The sequence below is a fragment of the Phacochoerus africanus genome, chromosome X, assembly GCF_016906955.1.
Source record: "Phacochoerus africanus isolate WHEZ1 chromosome X, ROS_Pafr_v1, whole genome shotgun sequence".
Classification (NCBI taxonomy): Eukaryota; Metazoa; Chordata; class Mammalia; order Artiodactyla; family Suidae; genus Phacochoerus; species Phacochoerus africanus.
The window spans coordinates 95,257,220-95,280,941 of record NC_062560.1 but is presented as its reverse complement, the minus strand read 5'-3'; the positions used below and the strand labels follow the sequence as shown (position 1 = coordinate 95,280,941).

The 23,722-nt window shown below is 41.9% G+C and overlaps 1 protein-coding gene across 3 annotated transcripts in view; it reads right to left on the bottom strand.

Annotated features, from left to right (window-relative positions):
* Positions 1-23,722, bottom strand: part of PAK3 (p21 (RAC1) activated kinase 3) — a 126,855-nt gene that overhangs the window by 90,088 nt on the left and 13,045 nt on the right. For 2 of the 3 annotated variants that reach the window (XM_047764924.1, XM_047764925.1), the window contains one exon: positions 4,797-4,998. In XM_047764924.1, coding sequence (XP_047620880.1) covers positions 4,797-4,971 — 175 coding nt within the window. In that variant the 5' untranslated portion in view covers positions 4,972-4,998. Of the gene's footprint in view, positions 1-4,796; positions 5,218-23,722 lie in introns of those variants that run through there. The other variant, XM_047764926.1, reaches the window with a different exon arrangement.

Genomic DNA, 23,722 nt, shown 5'->3' with positions numbered 1-23,722 from the left:
TTCAGCTTTTAGAATGGCCTCCAACAGACACATCCTCCATCTGGAAATTACATATGCTACCTGTTTGTCCTCTACCTGTCTCTTGCCATTCCATTTCGTCAACGAAATATAGCTTATTCACAAGACCCCTTAAAACAAACCAACAAAAACCTCTGCTGTCGATAAAGCAAGTATTTTCATTTAAATTTAACTAAATAAACAGACAATGTGATATTATTTATGACAAAAATTTGGATGGGATCCCAAATAACCAACAAAACACATGGTTAAATAAACCATGATGCCACTACATGATGAAATATTATACACCATCAAAAATGGTATTTATGGAAGTTTTTTTAAATGAGGGAAAATGTGCATAATAATATCAAGAGAAAAAGCAGGATATAAAACTATATATAGTATGATTTTAACTACATAAAAAAAAAGTATACGTATATACAACCATAAAAATGTCTGGACAGAGGAAGTTCCCTTGTGGCTCAGTAGGTTAAGGATCTGGCATTGCCACAGCTGTGGCACAGGCTGCAACCATGGTGCGGGTTGGATCCCTAAGCCTGTGAACTTCGACATGCCACAGGCCCAGCCATTAAAAAAAAAAAGATAGTCTGGACGGCAAGCCACTAGAATGTTAACATTGTTTCTGCAATTTGTGAATAGGGGTCGTTTTAATTAATTTTTTCTTTATGCTTGCCTTTATCTTCCAAGCTTTTCACATGGAAGAAGAGAAGAAGAACTGGGAGGGAAAATACCAATCCAGTTAGTTACTTGGGATCTTGTGACATTATGGGTAATTTTAATTTTCTTTTAAAAAGTTTCTATAAAGAAAAGGCACCTTCCTGTTGGACATAGAGCCTAAAGTCTATTCCTCTTTGAAGTAACTGATTATGTATGGCAGGGAGTGAGAGCTATTACCCCTACAGACTTGTCCTGACTCCAATTTTAGCCGAGGTTCTTTAATTCCACAGGGTGGAGCCCTCATGAATGGGATTAGTGCTTTATGAAAGAGACCCCAGAGAGACCCCTAGCTCTTCCAACCATGTGAAGACACTGGGAAGATACCAGCCATGAACTAGAAAGAGGGCTGTTGCCAGAACTCAACCCTGCTGGCACCTCGATCTTAGGCTTCCCAGCCTCTACGACTATGAGAAATAAACATCTGTTGTTTATAAAATAAGTAAATAAATAAAATTTTTATAACTGACATTTATAGTTAGGGGCAAAGTTACTTTAAAAAGGAAGCAAGAATTCTAAAACCTAGTTAGGTCGTTGTTTGTAAGTTCCAGAATGATACAAATGTAAGAACACCTCACAATTATTTAGCACTCGTTAATTTTACTTTTAATAGCACTGATACTTAGAATTACATTTGAGTATCCTAAGTATTTTCCTAGGTAGGCCAGGTCTTATTATCTTCATTTAGCAGGTGATGAAATCAAGGCTCAGAAAAACTAAGTGACTGGCCCAAACTCACAATAATCGGTGGCAGAGCCGGACTCGAACCCAAGGTCGCCAGAACCCAAGTCCAGTGCTCTTTCCATTCATTCAAGACTGATTGGGGTACAATCCAAGTAGTCACTGAGAGGCAGAAACACAGAAGTAGTAACCCCTCTGCATCTATGAGGGTCAAGATCCTGAATGACCCCCATCTAGGTAGGAGAGCTCAGCAGAGGAAATTATAATCGAAGAAGGTTAAAAAAGGGGGGGGGGTAGGCAGTGGAATTGAGGTCACATATGAAATTTGAGAGCCCTCAACAATATGTTTTTGTGCAGTGAAACAAAACAATAACAGCACATTACATAAAAGAATAATGAGAACTTCCACAGTTTAAGTTGGCAAAGGGATAGGTTCTATGTAGTTTCCATGTGGATCTTGACATGGTTTCCAGAGCGGATGAGGATGTACAACTCACAATGACAGTGGAAAATGGGGGTGACCGTGAAGCACTGAACACAAGTGGGCTGTTAGTTCAAATCATGGATCTTCAAGCTCTCAGTCTAATGCTCTTCATCTAAGTCCAATCATGAGATTGTAACAACTCGCTTGGGGCTTGAGCCCTACCAACCAAGTGAATTTCAATGGCATGAGTTAATGACTGGCTCTTCTGAAGAAGCTTCCTGTCTTCTCAAGTCTTTTCTGAAGACACCTTAGCACTTCTGTATAGAGCTCAAATTAAGTCATTCAAGATTGTCTGAAGGCAGCTTATCTGCTGTCCAGCACACATATTTAAAAGGCACCGCTCAATGATGCAGCCTCTTTTTCTGAACACAGTGTTGTAAAAAGACTCTTAACCCCTCTTTATAGAGTTCAGTTAAATCATTCAAGCTTTGTATGAAGGCAGCTTATCAGCTGTCCAGCAAAAGTACTAAATGGCGCTGCCTGATGACTTAAATTTTGCTGATGATGGTTTCTGCCCAATGTGATTATTTTTAAGGCATCATAGCACCTCTTTATGGAATTCTGCTAAATCACTCAAGCTTTGAACAGGTAAGATTTGACATGAAAAGGTACCAATTTTTCATTACTCGCTTGGCGAAGTTTTGATCTTGTTCTAAAAAAATCTCTCCTGTTGCTTATAACTATATTTGCCTTCAGTGCCATAGCTTCCTAATTATCTTCATCACCATTTATGATAATCCCCTCTGGGCTCCTGAGAGCTTCCTGAGAGTCATCCTCGGGCTCATCACATCACCTGAATTAGGACCAACAGGTTCAGATTCACCTGCAGGCAGTGACTGTTCCTGGGCCAAATGTTCATCTTCACCTGTAGGTTCTCCTTGATCCAAAGATTCTTTGTCTTCAGGAGAACTCCTTGAAAGATATCTCACCATCTCTAGCCAAATCTCCCAGGTCACACTAATGGCAGGCTCTGTCCAATGCTCTGATGCCTCCATTATGAAGAATTCAGCACTGGTGATGGCACAGGACTCCCAGGCACAGGGATCTTCAGACAGAGGAGCCTCTGTGAGATCCTGCACATCACATTATTAATATCTTAGTTGGGCCTAGGTCTTCTTGAATGGCCAGATCAAATAGGGATCTTAGGGCCCAAGGATCTACAATATGCGACTGGTTATAAAGACAACCTTAACATCAAGATGCACCTTGGCCAATGCATCTGAGGCATAGAAGGACAGCGAAGAATCAATAGGTCTTTGAATTCAAGACTTTTCTTTTCAGTAGTCTTGAACTTCTGCAAGAAAGCATGGTTCAAACCATCCTTAAGGAGAGAAGGAGTCTTCTAAGGCTTTTCTGTCGGCAGGCCAGTATACTGGAAACTTAGCTTGGTTTTTAATTCTGATGGGCATGGTTTTCTCTAGAGCACTCATGGTTTCACTATGAGGTCACCTGTAGTGTTGGCACAAAACAGAAATGTCAGCCTCTCTGTTCGGGCTGACCTCATGTCAGCATCAGTTGGCTCTTGTTCTTCAAAAGGGCAAATAGGACCGTTTAAGGGTTTCCAAAGCATGGTGGTCTCAAGGGCACCCAAGATTTATACAGGCACCTAATCTCCCTCTTCAATCACTTTCTGCAGTTATGGCAGATACAACACAGCAGCTGCAGGATCGAGTGGTTCTTTCCCGGGGAACACTGTCACATAAGACTTGGTCTCCAGGTCATGGTGCACCATACATGTCTCGAATCCCTTGCTCCCAGCACAATTTGTCTCAGGACCCACTTCGGTGTCTGAAAACATGTCTGCAAAAATTCCTCTAGCACGGTGGCACGTCCCTCGGAAGCAAAGTGTTTTCTTATTCCTTTGCTTGTCTTCATTCCAGACATTGAACATCATGTCCATCTTTCCCATCCCTGGGTCACCAGGGATAAAGTATCTCATAAGGAACACAGGTATTATGTACGAGAGGCAATACTGGCCCTAATTAAGAGCTTCAGGTTTCCTTATGGTATGAAGTCATTAATACCATGTAAGTGACTACAAAGCTATTTCTTTTACGTTTAAGAAGCAGGTCGAGAATGTCCCTTTCCTCTTCTACAGACATCACCCATCTTACCCTCTTGGCAACCTTCTCTGGTGCCAGAGTCCTTGTACTTGGCTTTACTCTCTTTTGCTGCAATCGGCACATTTACAGACACCATGTTTAAGCCTGATGCTAATTAATGCAATTTGACAATGACTAGAGATTTTATACCTCCCATGTGTCTGCATCTGGTATTTAAGGACCAAATGGTATGTGACCAACCCAAGGATAAATGCCATTATATTGTTGGGATACTCGATGCAAAAAGGGCTGCTTGTGCAGGGGATGACTAACAGGAGAATGGGAAAGGAAACAGATGACTCAGAAGTTTCTTCCCATCCCGTGACTTAGAGAGACAATAATGTGACACTTAGACTGACTCCCGTATCCTCAATTCAAAGTGTTCAAGGTTGTCAAAAAGATACACGGAAGCAGATCCACCTCTACGCAAAGTCCTGATGAGGACACCTTGCAGTTAGGAAGGGCTGACTCTAAACTCGCCTTCGAGTTATCAGAAAGAAAGTCCCTGTTCACATACCTAAGACAGTACTGTTGCTATGATTTCCCGGGCCTTAACACTATGAATTCGCTTCTGTGTGAAAGGCAAACACAGCATACATGTATTTTCTGTAAACACACACACAGCGAGTCAATCAAACAGGATCCTCTGACAGAATGCAACCTCTGACGATGTAGATGTAAAGGTCAGGCAGGCTCTGAACAGCCAATGCTCCAGAAATGACCACTCGAGAAAAGAAAGTGACAACGAAAGAATAAACTAGCCCCTTTTCAATGCCCGGCCACTGATACTTTACTTTTATCCCCTCCTCCTGGGAAGATAGAGCGGAGCCTGGCTTTCTTATTCTTCTCTTCGGGGGCCATGGGAAGTGGTTTGGAGCTGTGGTTGAGTGCCGAAGAATCCCGGTTGTTACTGTTCATCCTCAGTGGGGGAGCTGGGGGCTTCTCTTCATTATCCAGACCGTCAGACATTTTCAGTTACAACTGACTGCACGGCTCCTAAAGCGGAGGAGGAGAAAAGGCGAGTTAACGAGAGGGTGAAGAACCAGTCTTAGTAAACAGGAGGAGCTGAACATCTTAGAAACGAAACCATCCAGCTCATGTGGTCTCAGGTTTGACATTGACCATTTGGAGCGGTTTCTTTTCTAGAGTGAAGGGAGCTGCCTCCCTAAAGCCCAACGATGAAATTTCCCAAAGAGGGAAGCGAAAGCAGTAATGGCTTTGTCTTTTTTCTTTTCTTTTTTTTTTTTTTTTTTTTTTTTGGTGGTGCTTGTGGCATGTGGAAGTTCCCCAGCCAGGGATCGAACCTGTCCATGGCAGTGACCCAAGCCACAGCAGGGACAGTGTCGGATCCTTAACGTGCTAGGCCACCAGAGAAGTCCTTAATGGCTTTTCAAAATGTATACACGGACACCTAAAGTCACTTCCTTTTCTCACAATGACACTCTATTTCCTGCTGTTTGCTCACGGTCTTTTAATGCAAAATTTACCATCTTTCTTCTCTACAATTTCTATCCTGATGATTGTCAAGGTCAGGTCATACCACCTCCTGGGAGACTGGAATTGACAGAGGCCTGGTTGTTGATTTTTTTTTTTTTTTTTTTTGGCTGTACCCACAGCAGGCAGAAGTTCCTGGGCCAGGGATCGAACCTGAGGCCACTAGTCTGTTGATGCTTAACGGCCCACGACAATGACCTGTGAGTCGCTTTGACACAGGGATGTCTTTGGCATCTGAATCTTAACCTGTGTGTACCTGATTAACAAAATACACTCTACGGGTTTGCGAGAAAGAACTGAGAAACAATCTAGTAAACCTGGTAGTTTCAGCAGAGTTGGGGTGGACTGCTAGGGGAAATAATACCCCATCTTCAAGAAGGAGGGAGAAGATAAAGCAGAGCCAAATGTCACTGTGAACAAAGAGGAGCTCCAAGGACCACTTCCTGAGGAGACACCATAACCTTACTCCTTGTCATATTTTATGTCCTGGAGTAGGAACAAGGGAGCTGACAGGGCTAACCAGGTTGTAAGAACCAGTCTGGGTTTTAGCAACACATCTGCTCTTAATTTCATTAGTTTTTGGTATCTTGTGCTTAGAGCTGAATACATTTGGGTTTCATTCATTTAGTACCTTCGGAGACTAAAGTGAACGGGACAAGCAAACAGTCCCCAAGGAAACGTCTCTATTTCTAGTTGCTCTTCCGTTCAAATTCAAGTCCTTGCATTAGGGCCCTGACTCTTGCCATCGCAAGTCAGGCATTAAAGAGTACCTTAGGGTGCATCTCCAGTCCGAACACAAGGAAAATAAAGTCCCACTGCAACCAAACCCCTGTAATTTCCTCAAGCACTAACTGGCACTAATTTAGGAGTATAAGAGCTCTCCAAATACATATCATTTTATTCCAATAACATTTACTATAAACAAACCTGAGTACAATAACGACAAAACAGGTGTCTCCTTGTTCCTCGCTGTAATGAAAAATAATCCACCATAATTCTTTGAAGCCCTTTGTAGTTGTAATGTGTTTACTATCTTCAGTAATGAATTCTAAGTTATATTTCATTATGTGGAAATCCTTTAAAATTTTAGTATATTTTAAAATGTGTGAAATATTTAGAGCCTGTTAAATATTCAAAAATAGGGAAGTATCAGTTAAGGGTTTCTCCATCTGCACAGGTGACTGCCAACCAGCAAAGATTGGTTTGACCTTGATTTGGCCAAGAGATCTCTTTTCTTTGCCCTTGCCTAAGTGTCACACCTTGCATTATCTTAATGAATCATGACCACCATTGCACGCTTTTGCTCAGGAATCACAAGAGTGAAATACTCAGTAGTAAATGTCTTGTCACCACAACCAACAACTTAATTCTCACATTTTCCAATATGGATAAAACTACAGCACATGGTAAAATGATAAAGTAACTGTTATATCAAGGATCAAGCATATTCATAGATACTACTGGTAAATATTTTAACTATAACATGAAACCAGAGCTAATGAGTCTATATCCTTTTTTGCATTTTGAGTTTGGTCCTTCTAAATTCACCCTTTCACCAGAAGAAGAGAGAGTTTAGGACAGGCTTCACCAGTGGTATTCTGTATTACAGAGGTCCATGGTTTTTTTTTTTTAAATAGCTTTTCTAAATTGTTTTTATATTATTTTCAATTTTATTTTATTAGAGTATAGCTGATTTACAATGTTGTATTCATTTCAGGTATACAACAAAGTGAATCAGTCATACATATAAATATATCCATTCTTTTTCCCCATGGTTTTAACTGAGTCACAAGAAGAATTTGCCATCAGAAAAAAAGCACTAATTTTTTCTGTATGTATGTGTGTTTTGTTTGTTTCAATTTTCTGGGTTCAAAAATAATGCCTGAATATGAGCTGATTATTAAATAAACCTCAAATATATAGAATCTAGCTTGGTAAAAATAACGAAATTTGGAAGTTATTGCAAAACAACTGAGGGTCTAAAAAGAAATACCAAGAAAACAAATTTTGGAAAAACATGTATCACAGGGAGAAAGAACCACTGTATTCCGGATGATACCTATTTTCTAATGACACATTATTTGACTTGAGATAACAAAAGTCAGAGAAACATGCATGGCCTTTTAAAATTATATACAAAGTTGACCTTACACAACAAGGCAAGTAGAAGTCTGGGCCAGTCAGGGTTCAAGTGCACCTGCGTAATCCAAAATACTAGGCTTCTTTGTTCTGGATGATTAGGTGTGGCTAACGATGGCCTTTTTGGTGGTGTTGTTCCTAATTACTCTCTCTGGCTAGAGACTCTACAGGTAGATGCCCTGCTTCTTTTCAGGTTGGGAACAAAGGGCTACCTGGGATATAAAACACAATACTCTCCTATATTAGACTAGAAATCCCTGCCCCAAACTTGAATCCCACTCTTGCTGTGGTCCACATCACAGGCATCGTTCAAGGGCCCCCCCCCTTAGACGGCATGCCTTCCCACTGCCCGGCGTGCTGGAATTGGCTTACTGCCATTCAACTCATCAGGGCATCATAAGAGGGGCTGGACTAAACCTCATTGACAGAGATGGAAATGAAACTGAGGACTCTGTCCACGGCCACAGTAGGACCATGAAGCACATGATCCCTCCATTTCCCTAGACACTTCAGAGCTGGTTTTGCTCCAATTATCCTGTTGTATTACGCCAGTTCTTCATCGCCCTTTACAAGGCACAACCAATCTTCATCTTCCGCCAGTGATTCCAGATTATTCTGAATTGGTGACCAAGGAAATAGTACAGGAGGCTCTTGTTAGCTTTAACTCCCCTTCAAAGCAAGTGCTTCAAAGCACGCTTTTAGGTGACCAGTGGAGAAAGGGGAGGGACCTGTAAGGAAGCCTTGCTGTTAATGTATTTGTTTCCCAAGTGGGAGGTGTCTCCGACCAGTCCACAAACATAGAGAAAAAGGGGAGATTCTTTTCTGTCATGTTTGTAAACAATGCCGATTTACTAAGCCAGGTCCTTCCCCTGAGACAGCTTTCTATAAAGGATACTATTAATGGATTGCTGCCTCAATCTGCCTATGAGGTCATTATTTCCAAGATCTTGAAAGAGACTATTTTGTGTGGAGCGGCTCTAGGCTCTATTTCAAGAATTGTACAAAGGAGCCATTATTCCCTGGGAACCCAATGGAAAAACTGTTGATCTGGAAAGTTTAACTGTTGTGGTTCGCTTCTGCAACACAACAGAAACTTGCAAGTGTGGGTCACGCTGGATCCAGCCACAGGCCATTTCCTTTTGCTTTTAGAACTTGGCCCTTAGCATTATGGAGAAACAACTAGAACTTGAATGGACAACGAGCAACAGTTCATATCTGTTCACAAATTGATTTCAGACTTGGCTACTAGGCTTTTCAGAGAGGATTCTAATGGCTTGTGCGGATGGTGTATTTTGGGCTCAGCCCTTGGGACTTAACATGGCTTACCAATGCTCTGTAATTACAATAGAAATTCATCAGTAAATGAATGAGCCTCTTGCCTCATGATAACCAAGAAGCTGGAACACCCTATTTTCAGAGTAGTGAGAAAGATGAATTCTCTCATTCTCTCCCTCTTTATGTTTTTTTTTTTTCTCTCTCTCTTCTCTGTTCTCCACACCCTCAAGCGCAAGGGCAGGCATATATGAGCACGCATGTGCATGCGCACTTCCACGCCTTCAGTGACTTGCCCTTTGACACAGAGACTTATTCCAAAGGATTTCAGAGGAAAATTTTTATCAAGATGCATGGCAACTTTAGATGAAATGTTTAGGCATTATAAATAATTGTCATCATTCTCTCATTCTTCTAAAATGCATTCTCTTAATCAACACGGTACCAAACTAGACCCTCAGAGAATGTTTAATAGGTTCCAAAAGAAAGCCACCAACATGCATGTTCCAGGAGTCAAGGGAAAAGATAGGCAATCAAATATGTTGCAGCTAATGTGGCCAAAATTCATACCATGACATAAGAGTTGAACTGGACACAACCCAAAATGCCAGTTTATCCATTTGCCACAGGTGCTCTACCCAGGTGTGTGAAGGGTGACAATCCCAAAATCCTGGCTCCACAACTTGCAAGACCATCTATTAAGCCATTAGCAACCAAAACAAATATTTTCCTCAGATCTGGTGCCATCAAAGACAACCCACATGTCTGTATTATTCTGTCTGCTTTCAAAATTTAAATAACTATTTATTTGCATATTTTCCCAGTGAGAAACAAACCAACACTGGCCTCCTGTCAAAAAAAAAAAAAAAGCCCAGGCCAGCAGATGTGCAGCCATGATCTAATAAACCCAGAGGTAAAGCTCCCAAACCACCAGCCACCCAGGGCTGTTGCTATAAATCGGTGAGCACATCAATACTGCTTACATCCTTTTCACATCAAACTGAGGATCTAACCCAGAAATGAGACGGAGCCCGCGGGAAATTTCCAGACTGAGCTTCCTAATGCTTCTGAGATACCTCCATGAAGAATAGGATCGGGTGCAAGGCACGGCACCTGGAGCTGATGAGACGGCAGCTAAACTGCCAAGAGCACAGATGACTGATTTTAGGGTCTCAAAAATGTCCTAGACAAGTCAAAGAAGTCTATGTTATGACATTAATGGAACATGAGCGCATTTCCAATTTCTAGAAGTGGGGAAATCTTAATAACAAGAATTAGCTCTACAGAACAAGAACAATTGACGTTTTAATGACAGCTTCCAGGTTTTAAAGGCAGCCAATGTCTCCTCAGACAATGATATCAATGCTAGACTGTTCTTCCTATTTGAGGATAAGGTTGCTGCTTTCACTCTGAGCATGAGGTATACACTAAATTATTCTTTGGTGGTGGGAAAAGGGATCCAAGAGTCCCTTGCTGGCTCCTTCTTGGGCTCCCTTGCAAACAGAAGCCCACATGTTCAAGACGGCTAGGTCAGCTTCCAGGTATAAACCGTGACAGGGAAACAAATGATGCTTTGCTAACTAGCCTATGCTGACCCTAAACCCACTTTATCTTCAACATATTATTAGCAACTGAACCAACCGGCCGCACACTTAAGACGTAGTGAACTATTTTCAATGGCCAAAAAGAAAAAACAAGAGAGAGAAAAAGAAAAGCGGGGGGGCGGGGGGCGGGGGGGAATCACCTAGTGTGCAATGGGGATAATGTAGTATGATGTGAAAGATATATTGCTTTCACAATGTAGCAACTTGCTTTTTTTTTTTTTTGTCTTTTGTTGTTATTGTTGTTGCTGTTGTTGCTATTTCTTGGGCCGCTCCCGCGGCATATGGAGGTTCCCAGGCTAGGGGTTGAATCGGAGCTGTAGCCACCGGCCTACGCCAGAGCCACAGCAACTCGGGATCCGAGCCGCGTCTGCAACCTACACCCCAGCTCACGGCAACGCCGGATCGTTAACCCACTGAGCAAGGGCAGGGACCGAACCCGCAACCTCATGGTTCCTAGTCGGATTCGTTAACCACTGCGCCACGACGGGAACTCCCGCAACTTGCTTTTTTATAGCAACTTGCTTCTGAAGATTTCTAGCAAGTTTTCAGAATTATTTCTCATCATAGGCTAAGATGCCGAAGAAGAGAGAAAGGGCATTCATTACATTTTATAAGGAGGAGAATGAGCCAGGTCTGTGTCTGTGGCAGCTCTAAACCCAAACTCCCATTTCAAGACTTGGTGTATGAGACAACTATAGTTGGATGGGCCCAACTTAGCGTTTCCATCCTCTTGTCGCAAATTGCACATGGTCATTAAACATGCCATTCCTCTCACTAGATCATAAGCTCCTGGACGGTAAGAACCCCTCCGTCCTAACTGTATGCTATCATACTGCCTAGGACAGTGCCTTGTTCCCAGTAGGCATAAATACACATGGGAGGGAACTCTGCATTTGTTGAAGCTCTGAGGAAGTTTTTCATAAGGGCGAATAAGCCTAAATGCCCACTCAAAAGCAGGTCTGAGCCAAGAAGGTGTCTGGAAATACTGGCACCAGTCCAACTCCCAAGGAATTGGGTCTCACGCAGAAGCCAGCTACCATCGCATTATCGACACCTCCCGTTTCACTCTATGACTTTGTAATGTCCAAGAAGCTTCTTTGAGCTCCTGCTCCTCCTGGAGCCAGACACCAACACGTGAAGAAGGGGACGCCATCCCCATTTTCCACACGAGGAATTAACAAAGCACAGAGGTGAAGTGACTTACCCAGGGTGACAAAGTAACTGAAAGAACCGAGTCTAGAATCTCGAACTCTTGGTCTGTTCCCTTTCCACGACACCATGACAGTGTGTATCCAACCCACACACACACACACACACACACACACACACACACACACACGCACTCTCTTCACATACACACTCTCATCCTCTCCAAGCACTCACGTGACAGTTGCAGCTTTTTTCATTTCCACCCACTGCAGGCTGGTACTTACTGAATTCGACTGCTTTTCTCATCCAAAGACCCAAGGCTAGATTTCCTGACAGAACTCCAAGAGGACCAGTTCTGAGCCGGCCTCGTTTTGGGGCTCGTCTGTTCTGGGGCACTCACCAAGGGAACTCTGCTATCAGAGCCAGGGGTGTGCTGTTTCAGAGAGCCTCGCCTGGGAGATACCATTACAGCGTGTGATGCAGGGAAGCCATCTCGAAGATCACTTGATCAGGAGGAGCTGAGCTACGTGTTAGGCAGATCTGTGAAAGCAGCCCGACAAGTGAGGGAGCCACTAGCTCTTTTTACAGCCGCCTCGTTGCGATCTTAGATCCGGCAAAAGATAGCTCACTAGTGACACACATACGAAGCACAGTCACACAGAATACATTCGTGGTCTCCCTCACACCCGCGAGCAAATGAGGCTGATTCTGCTGTCTTCCTGTTCTCTGCTGACAGCTTTATGAGGGGCTTCCCTTGTTTTCAGCGGGAACGTCCCATTAATGAAATCCAATAAGCTGGCGTGTTACAGTTGCAAATTTCAATGAGGGGTCCCAAATAAGGAAATCAATACGTATATCCCAGCATCCAGACTTCGGAGACTGCATATGTGGTGTGGGGCAAACAGTTCCTATTCGGATGGCTTCTTAGGCTTCTAAATGTACGTCGCATCATACTTTATTATTCATTGTGTATGCTACATGAGCTAACGCCAAGAAAATGCTAGTGATCATCTGATGTGTGTTTATATTTGCAAACCGATGCATTATTATAGGTTTCAGCTTTTCATTTTCATTGATGCTCCTAAGAAGAGAAAATTGGATGCATAAAGAAAAGAGGTAGAATTTTTTTTTAAGCATAAAAAAAACATGCCTCAAATAAACATGTGGGAAAGAGAAAAGGGAAGCAAAACCTAGTAATAAAACATTTCCTAGGTCTCAAAACAGAATGTAGTATCCTTGGAAGCATTCAGACAGAAAAAATTCGATGCAGACTAACAGTGCAAGGGAACAGGATATGGTAAACCCATGTCTTGAGGCTCTGGGGTTCTAGCTGCTCTCTGCTACTATGCATGGGCGATAATTACACCCTTCCCTGATCCGCTCCTGTGAGGGAGCCACAAAGTCCCTCAAACTCAAGCCTAAAAATTCAATTCCCAAAGTTGCTAGGGCCCTTTGCATACCATAGGGATGGCTGGACACTGTTTTCCAACCTGTGCCTTATGGCTCAGGGTCCCAGGAACTTGCTCTATCCTCAATCTTCTATACCCAAATCGGCTTTCTACAGGGAGAGGTGCCCACTGAATGTCTGATGAGAAGAGCTACCTGGGGTCAACTGAGAGCTTGGCATTTCATATTTCTAAACTAGGAATTTAGATCATTTTGGCAAAGCTCACATTCCACCGAAAAGACACTTCTTGCCAGACCTGGAGGCCAGCATAAAATGCAGCAACTCTTCTTCAAGCTTTTGTCCCTTAACCTAAGTTTACAAAAGAGCTGAGCGTGGGTCTCAGCATCTTATTTGGGGGCTACAGTTAAGGAAGAGGAAATACTACCTATTAAAAAAGGGCTTCTCCTCCCTCAAAAAAAGATGGCTTCCCAGAGTTCCCTTGTGGCACAGTGGGTTAAGGACCTGGCACTGTCACTGGAGCAGCCTGGGTCACTGTGTGGTGTGGGTTTGATCCCGGGCCCGGGGAACTTCCACATGCCGCAGATGTGGCCAAAAAAAAAATTTAATAAATAAGGGGCTTCCCTCAAATGCTGAAGGAAGAATGGGACAGGACAAGACCTGCTTTCCATCTATCCCACTTCGCAAATGGTAGGGGATACACATTCGGCCAGCCGTAGCCTTAGTTGCCGGAGTTCCGTCTCCTACCCCTACCAAAGACAATTATTTTTGTTTTAAAGACAACTGCTCGTGGGTCTGAAAAAAGATCATAATCCAGCCAAAGAAATTCCTCTAGAAACCAAAAGCATGAAGGATAACCTCACAACTGAGCAAGCTGGCTTTCCTCTGGCTTTCCTGTAGCCAACTTTCAAATTCTTCACTTATAAGCTGTCGGATCCACCAAGCGGGTTCGTTGCCCTTGCTGTCCGTTACTCTACCGCCTGCTTGCAGCTGCCCCTGCCACGTCTATACCATGGGGCTCACCACCAGTTCTCGCACACCATCAGCTTTGCTTCCCCAGGGCTCACCCGCACACACAAAGAGAAGACTGCCAGGTGCCTAAGTCTTTCTGTGGCCCTGGGATGGCCCAAGGCTGAGATCACAGGGCCCAGCCCTCACCTCAAAGGGAGAAATGGTATCCTGGTAGGAAAACTGCAGATAAAGCAGAAGCAGAGGTTGGTGCAAGAAGTAGGAGTCAGGAGTTCCCGTCGTGGCACAGTGGTTAACGAATCCGACTGGGAACCATGAGGTTGCGGGTTCAGTCCCTGCCCTTGCTCAGTGGGTTAACGATCCGGCGTTGCCGTGAGCTGGGGTGTAGGTTGCAGACGCGGCTCGGATCCCGCGTTGCTGTGGCTCTGGCGTAGGCCGGCGGCTACAGCTCCGATTCGACTCCTAGCCTGGAAACCTCCATATGCCGCGGGAGCGGCCCAAGAAATGGCAAAAAGACAAAAAAAAAAAAAAAGAAGTAGGAGTCAGCAGGCCTGAGGGGGAAATGAGCCGGTGGTTCCCAAGGACTCTGGTGGAGCCTGGACTGTGACCTAGAACACAGTCTGATAAAAAACTGGGGGGAGGAATATATGGTACAAACGAACCTATCTACAGAAAAGAAGCAAACTCCTGGGTGTGGGGCACAGACTTGTGGTTGCCAAGGGGGAGGGGGAGGGAGTGGGATGGACGGGGAGTGTGGGTTGAGTAGAAGCAAACTATTGCATTTGGAATGGATAAGCCATGAGGTCCTGCTGCATAGCACAGGGAAGATATCCAATCACGTGTGATGGAACATGATAGAGGATTACGTGAAAAAAAGAATGTGTGTATGTATATATGTATATGTGATACTTTCTATATATTTATGTGTATATATGTATATATACATATCTATACACATTCCTTTTTTCACTGGGTCACTTGGCTGTACAGCAGAAATTGACAGAACATTGTAAACTACAATAAAATTTTTTTAAAAAAATTGGGGGAGGAAAGCTGGGTGTTTATAATAAGTAAATACATACATACATACACATATAAAGGTATATATAATTGTATATACAAATGCGTGTGTGTATATATATATACTTCTATATTATAATTCTGTACCAAACAATAGTCATCTCAGAGTGTTCTTTCTCCCTTAGACCTGAGCCTAAGACATTCCCTGCCCTCACAACCACATCAGCCAGCCACCAGCAGGTTTTGTGGTCTCCTGCAGGTCACCTCGACATGCCCTGTACTCTTCTGGCCAGCTTAATAATTAGGGTCCATAGGTTACACAGCTGTTATCAAGAGAGGAGAAGAGATCTTATGTCAGCCCAACATTGCTCTTTATAGGAAAAGAAACCAGGTGCATGCTTTCTTCTTGGGGGTTGCTGGCTGAGTTTCAATTCAAAGACTCCTGTTGCCAAGACAGACCTACTCCCCTTTGAGGAGGGTCAGAGAGTAACCCTAGGCCATGCTTTGTCAGCAAATTCAGCGCACTTTCATTTACTCTAACAACGAATATTTACTGAAGCTTATGTGCCAGGTACCTTGAGAGGTGTTGGGCATAATAATGCCCAGCCCGGAGGGAGATGATAGGCTTCACCAGTGGGGTTCATCTCCAGCTGCATATTATATACAAAATGTATATTAAATACAGATAAAAATTAACTACAAAACAAGTAAGGGCATGTGTATTGCAAAATGAAGAGTACCTTTTTTAAAAAAAGGAGGGACTAGAGCAATTCAGAAGGAGGGAAGGCTTTCTTTAACTGACTGCTCTCTCACTGGATGAAAAATCAGTGCCAATAATTATACCTCCACATACAAGAAAAGTGTTTGATTTGGATGTTCCAAAGATCCTCTTGCCCTGCCTGGCATTTTCATGCCATCAATATTCATATGACCAGGTATTGTGTCCGGTATTGGAGGTATACAAAGAGAGATGCGGGAAGACCCGACCTTGGCTTCAAAGTGCTCACAGTTAAATGAGGCTGGCAGATGTGCATACATACAATAGGGAATACAATGGGGTGCAACCCAGGTAGGCACAGGATGCTTTGGAGGGACAGAGCAGGAGGGATAATTCATGTTCTCAGAGGGATCAGAGGTCTATGACTTCAGTGTGGCATCAAAAGATGAGTAGGAGTTCACCAGGATTTAAAAAATGGAAAGCATGAGGTTGGTGTAAGACATCAATGCACAATATATTCCAGTGAACAAATACTCTCATCTAAGCATGCGAGATTATGTTTCTTAGCCTTGGGACGCTGTTTCTGCTGAGTCAAATGAGGCTGGTGCTATGTAAGAAGGAGAACAGATCTTAAACCTCTGGAAGAAAGTAACATGTATGAGACTTTCAAAAGCCAGAACGCTGACTCCTGGTGAACTACAGAAGAAATCAGCAGAGATGACACATAACACTTTCCAGAACTGAAGTCATATATGAGCAGAACGGACTTCATCTGGGGAAATGTGTTAAGAACACAATACCTGGAAAAAGAAACTACCTCCTTTCATATTACATTTAAGAACTAAGTCGCATATCATGTTCTGTAGTTTGAATTTCTGGGGTTGATTTTTAGTTAGCTCCTTTTATAAACCCAAAAGAATTGTCTCTAACAAAAGACGAATGGCAAAGTCCAGCTCCACTTCTGGATTGTCCTGTGATCTTGAGGAAATCCCTAAATCTTCCTAAGTTTATTCATTCATTCAGCATTTACACAGTGTCTAGCACGTGCCCTAGAAGGCAGGGGATGCTTTGGAAGGCCAGTGGAGGAAGGGTAGCTAGTGCTTCCTAGAGAAGGTAGAGGATATTGCACTTGAGCAAGGTATGGAAGGCTGAGGAGGAGATCACCAGGGTCTAGGGAGAGATGAGCAAGTTACAGGTCCTGCACCTGAAGAGCCTTCAAATATAATAGCCATGACAGCTCAGTGCAAAAAAGACAACACGTTGCTACTGAAGAGGGGCTCCCAACAGCCTAAAGAAAGATGCTTCATGGAGGAAGTACACTTGAGCTAGTTCAGAAGAACAAGTAAGCAAACCATGGGGAGGTCACGTTTCAGACACAAAGAATAACATGGGTTGAGGCTCATAAAAGATTAGAGACAATTGTATTAGAGGAACTACAGGGAACTTGGTGAGACTGTAGCAAATAAGAAGGACGGAAAAAACAAGATCAGTAGAGACCAAATTAAGAAGGATCCGGTACGTCTGCTTTTGGGGTTTGGACGCTTCCTGTCTAGATGAAGAGGTTCCAAGCAGTGGGATGGCATGATTAGTTTTGAATTTCAGAACTATCACTTGGATAACAATGCAGTCTTAGATATAGCAGGGGGAAGACTTGGGGAATTTTTTTTTTTTTTTTTTTTTGCCCCATGGAGTAGCATGTTCCAGGGGGCAACATGGAAATAATTTTGAAAAGAGATAAGTCTGAGAAAAGGAGCCATAGGAGAGGAAGCACGGCCAATATGGAAATAGAAAGACAAGAGAAGAGAGATTTCAAGAAGGGGCTCTATTTGGGACCTTGGCCAAAGATGGCAGGGATGCTAGGCCTGATGGGATTTACTGGTCTTGGGACCCCAAATGGAAATCTCGGTAGAAATATATTTCTATCCCAAGAGGCCCAGAGGAGTAGGGAAGGACTAATGGTTTGTTAAGTCGTTAGGGGTTTTCCCAGATTTATTGATGGATAATTGACAAATTAAAAATTTATATATTTACATTGTGCCATGTGATTGATGGTTTGGTATAGGTATACATTGTGAAAAGGTATCACGATGAAGTTAATGTATATACCCAGCACCTCACATCGCTTTTTCTTATTTTGTTTCGCTTTTTGGTATGGTGAAAACCACTCTCTTAACAAATTTCCAAGTATAAAATATGGTATTAATAAGTATAGTCATCATGCTGTACATTATTACATGCCCAGTGTAGCCTTCAGTTATTTGTTGTTCAGGATTCCAAACAGAATTGTGCCTCACAATAAGAACATACATATCAGTAATTACCTGAAATGTTAATGGACTAAACACCCCAACCAAAAGACAAAGACTGGCTGAATGGATACAAAAACAAGATCCATATATATGCTGTCTTCAAGAGACCCACTTCACTTCTAGGGACACATACAAACGGAAAGGGAGAGGATGGAAGAAAATATTTCATGCAAATGGGGATCAAAAGAAAGCTGGAGTAGTAATACTCATAACAGACAAAATAGACTTTAAAATGAAGAATATCTTACAGGACAAAGAAGGTCATTACATAATGATCAAAGGATCAATCCAAGAAGAAGATATAACAATTTCAAATATCGACACACCCAACATAGGTTCACCACAATACATAAGGCAACTGCTAACAACCTTAAAAGGACAAATTGACAATAACACAATCATAGTGGGGGGGGGGACTTTAACACCCCACTTACAGCAATGGACAGATCATCCAGGCAGAAAATCAATAAGGAAACACTGGCCCTGAATGAAGCATTAAACCAGATGGACTTAATAGATATTCATAGGACATTCCATCCAAAAGCATCAGAATACACATTCTTCTCAAGTGCACATGGATCATTCTCTAAGATTGATCACATCCTGGGCTGCAAATCAAACCTCAGTAACTTTAAGAAAATTGAAATCATATCAAGCATCTTTTCCGAACACAATGCTATACGACTAGAAATCAACAACAAGAAAAAAACTGCAAAAAACACAAACATGTGGAGACTAAAAAACATGCTACTAAACAAGCAATGGATCACTGAAGAAATCAAAGGGGAAATTTAAAAATACCTAGAAGCAAATGACAACAAAGACATGGCAATCCAAAACCTATGGAATGCAGCAAAAGCTGTTCTAAGAGGAAAGTTTATAGCAATACAAGCTGAACTCAGGAAAGAAGAAAAAGCTCAAATAAACAAGCTAACTTTACATCTAAAGCAGCTCCAGAGAGAAGAACAGACAAGCCCCAAAGTTAGTAGAAGGAAAGAAATCATAAAGATCAGAGCAGAAAGCAATGAAATAGAAACAAAGAAAACCATAGAAAAGATCAATGAAATGAAAAGCTGGTTCTTTGAAAAGATCAACAAAATTGATAAACCCTTAGCCAGACTTATCAAGAAAAAAAGAGAGAGGACTCAAATCAATAAAATTAGAAATGAAAAAGGAGAAGTAACAATGGACATTACAGAAATACAAAGGATCAGAGACTACCATATGCAACTCTATGCCAATAAAACAGAAAACCTAGAAGAAATGGACAAATTCTTAGAAAAGCACAATCTTCCAAAACTAAACCAAGATGAAATAGAAGATGAATGGACCAATCACAAGAACTGAAATGGAAACTGTGATTAAAAAACTTCCAACAAACAAAAGTCCAGGACCAGATGGTTTCACAGGCCAATTCTACCAAACATTTAGAGAAGAGCTAACACCTCTCCTTCTGAAACTATTTCAAAAAATTGCAGAGGAAGGGATACTCCCAAACTCATTCTCTGAGGCCACCATCACCCTGATACCAAAACCAGACAAAGATACCACAACAAAAGAAAACTACAGGCCAATTTCACTGATGAACATTGATGCAAAAAATCCTCAACAAAATACCAGCAAACCACATCCAACAATACATTAAAAGGATTGTACATCATGATCAAGTGGGATTTATCCAAGGGATACAAGGGTTCTTCAAAATCCACAAATCAATCAGTCTAATATACCACATTAACAAACTGAAGAATAAAAACCATATGATCCTCTCAATAGATGCAGGAAAAGCCTTTGACAAAATCCAACACCCATTTCTGATAAAAACCCTTCAGAAAGAGGGCATAGCAGGAACCTACCTCAACATGATAAAGGCCATATATCACAAACCCAGAGCTAACATCATTCTCAATGGTGAAAAGCTGAAAGAATTCCCACTGAGGTCAGGAACAAGACAAGGATGTCTGCTCTCGCCACTACTCTTCAACATAGTTCCGGAAGTCCTAGCCACAGCAATCAGAGAAGTAAAAGAAATAAAAAGGATCCAAATTGGAAAGGAAGAAGTAAAACTATCACTATCTGCAGATGACATGAGACTATACCTAGAGAATCCTAAAGACTCTACCAGAAAACTGTTAGAGCTCATCCACAAATTTGGCAAAGTCTCATGATACAAAATTAATACACAGAAATCAACAACATTTCTATACACTAACAATGAAAGAACAGAAAAAGAAATTAGGCAAGCAATCCTGTTTACCATCACATCCAAAAGAATAAAATACCCAGGAGTAAACCTACCTAAAGGGACAAAAGACCTGTACTCTGAAAACTATAAGCCACTGATGAAAGAAATCAAAGATGACACAAATAGATGGCAAGATATACCATGTTCATGGATTGGAAGAGTTAATTTTATCAAAATGACTATACTACCTAAGGCAATATACAGATTCAATGCAATCCCTATCAAATTACCAAGGACATTTTTCACAGAACTTGAACAAAATACCTTAAAGTTTGTTTGGAAGCACAAAAGACCCAGACTAGCAAAAGACATACTGAAAAAGAAAAATGGAGCTGGAGGAATCAGGCTCTCGGACCTCAGACTATACTACAAAGCAACAATCATCAAAACTGTGTGGTACTGGCACAAAGACAGAAATACAGATCAGTGGAACAGGATAGAAAGCACAGAATTAAACCCATGCACCTACAGCCAACTAATCTATGACAAAGGAAGCAAGGATACAATGGAGAAAGGACAGCTTGTTCAATAAGTGGTGCTTGGAAAACTGGACAGCCACACAGAAAAGAATGAAATGAGAACACTCCCTAACACCATACACAAAAATAAACTCAAAATGGATTAAAGACCTACATATGAGACCAGACCCTATAAAACTCTTAGAGGAAAACATAGGCCAAACACTCTCTGACATAAACCACAGCAACATCTTCTCAGATCCACCTCTTAGAGTACTGAACAATAAAAACAAAAATAGGAATTCCCGTCGTGGCGCAGTGGTTAACGAATCCGACTAGGAACCATGAGGTTGCGGGTTCGGTCCCTGCCCTTGCTCAGTGGGTTGACGATCCAGCATTGCCGTGAGCTGTGGTGTAGGTTGCAGACACGGCTCGGATCCTGCGTTGCTGTGGCTCTGGCATAGGCTGGTGGCTACAGCTCTGATTCGACCCCTAGCCTGGGAACCTCCATATGCCGTGGGAGCGGCCCAAGAAATAGCAAAAAAAAAGACAAAAATAAATAAATAAATAAATAAACAAATGGGACCTAATCAAACTTCAAAGTTTCTGCACAGCAAAGGAAACCCTCAACAACACGAAAAGACAACCCACAGAATGGGAGAAAGTCTTCGCAAATGAATTAACTGACAAGAGATTAATCTCCAAAATCTATAAACACCTTCTGCAGCTCCAGACCAAAAAAACAAACAACCCCAACAAAAAAAATGGGCAGAAGATCTAAACAGACAGTTCTCCAAGGAAGACATACAGATGGCCGAGAAACATATGAAAAGATGTTTAACATCACTCATTATTAGAGAAATGCAAATCAAAACCACTATGAGGTACCACCTTATACCAGCCAGAATGGCCATCATCCAAAAGTCTACAAACAAGAAGTGCTGGAGAGGATGTGGAGAAAAAGGAACCCCAGGACACTGTTGGTGGGATTGTACAGTGGGGCAACCACTGTGGAAAGCAGTATGGAGATTCCTCAGAAAACTAAACATAGAACTACCATTTGATCCAGCAATCCCACTCCTGGGCATCTATCCAGAGAAAACCACGACTCGCAAAGACACATGTACTCCGATGTTCATTGCAGCACTATTTGCAATAGCCAAGACATGGAAACAACCTAAATGTCCATCGACAGAGGAGTGGATCAAGAAGATGTGGTACATATACACAGTGGAATATCACTGAGCCATTAAAAAGAACGAAATACCAGCATTTTTTGCAACATGGATGGACCTAGAAACTATCAATGCTAAGTGAGGTCAGCCATACAATGAGACACCAACATCAAATGCTTTTACTGACATGTGGAATCTGAAAAAAGGACAGACTGAACTTATTTGCAGAACAGATACTGACTCACAGACATTGAAAAACCTTTGGTCTCCAGAGAGACAGTTTGGGGGGTGGGGGGGGTGTGCTGGGGTTGTGGGATGGAAATCCTGTGAAATGGATTGTAACAATCATTATACAACTACAGATGTGATAAATTTATTTGAGTAATACAAAAAGATTTAAAAAATTAAAAAAAGAATTGTGCCTCAGTTTCTGTGGGTTTTTTTTTTTTTTGAAATGAGAGTAAACAACTAGCTTAGAATGGCATTTTTTTAAAAAGCTAATGACGTTGGTATGCTGACAACAAATATGATGATGTGGGAGGGCCCCTTAAATTAGCAGCCACTAGACAGCAAGAAATCATATTCCCAAGATAATACACACATTATTCTGGTTTTGGCCAAAAGGATGGCACTTATGAGTTTTAAAAATTTTATAGAAACTCTACCAACAAACATAAACATTCTACAAAGACGAAATATCTGCAAATGGTCCTTGACCATGTAACTTTTGTATTAGTCCATATACAAAGAAGTGAGAACAAGCACAGTGACCCACTGGATATCTCATTAAAAATTAAACAATTAAACTCAGTAAAAATATCTAGTGGGAAGTTAAACAAATATCTAAGCACCTTGTCTTCATTACATAGCAAGTAAAAAAAAAAATCTGAAGAAACCATCAATTTACATGGGCGGGAAAAGAAAAATCTCTCTCTAGCTATATCTATTCCTCTCAGTAGAGACAGCAAAATTAAGACAATAAATACAAATGTAGCCATAGTTCTAACACATTTATTTGGCATTATGAAATCACTCAATGGAGAGGAGGACACATGGGCTGAAAACATTAATTTGGAAACTACCAGCATGGGAGCAGGTACAATTGCCCAGCTTAAAAGTACAGAATAAAAGAGTAGGAAAGACCTCAGGGGAACACCAACATTTAGGGTCTGGAAAAGCAACCAGAGATCCTTGAGAAATATGGTTAAAGAAGTGGAGGAACTGACCCTATGACATCATGGAAACCAAGAGAAGAGTATTTCAAGATGAGTCTATCTGTGAGGCAAATGTCACAGAAAGGTCCAAAGTGTTCTTATCTTTTTGTCCTCCATCCTTTCCCTAGAGTTCAACTAAAGTTGATGCCTTGTAGCGTTCAGGTCAGGAGAGAAACGACCAAGAGTTCTGTTGATGTGTTTCAGTATGTTTCAAGACTTTCCAGACTCTGGGAGTTCCCTGGTGGCTCATCGGGGTAAGGATCTGGTGTTGCCACTGCTGTGGCTTGGGTGACTACTGTGGCATCAATTTGATCCCTGGCCCAGGAACTTTTGGATGCTGTGGGCACAGCATGAACAAAACCACACAGCATGCCCCAAGAAAGATTTTCCTTTTGGTGGGAAATGGTACCACTGTGGCCATAGATGACTCAGCCTTGTTGCAAAGGGTACTCTTATGTCACATTTGTCACACTTTAGCAACATGCTGGTCTTTCATGGTACAAGATATAGAGAGAAACACAATGTGGTTGGACTAGCAGATAAATTGCA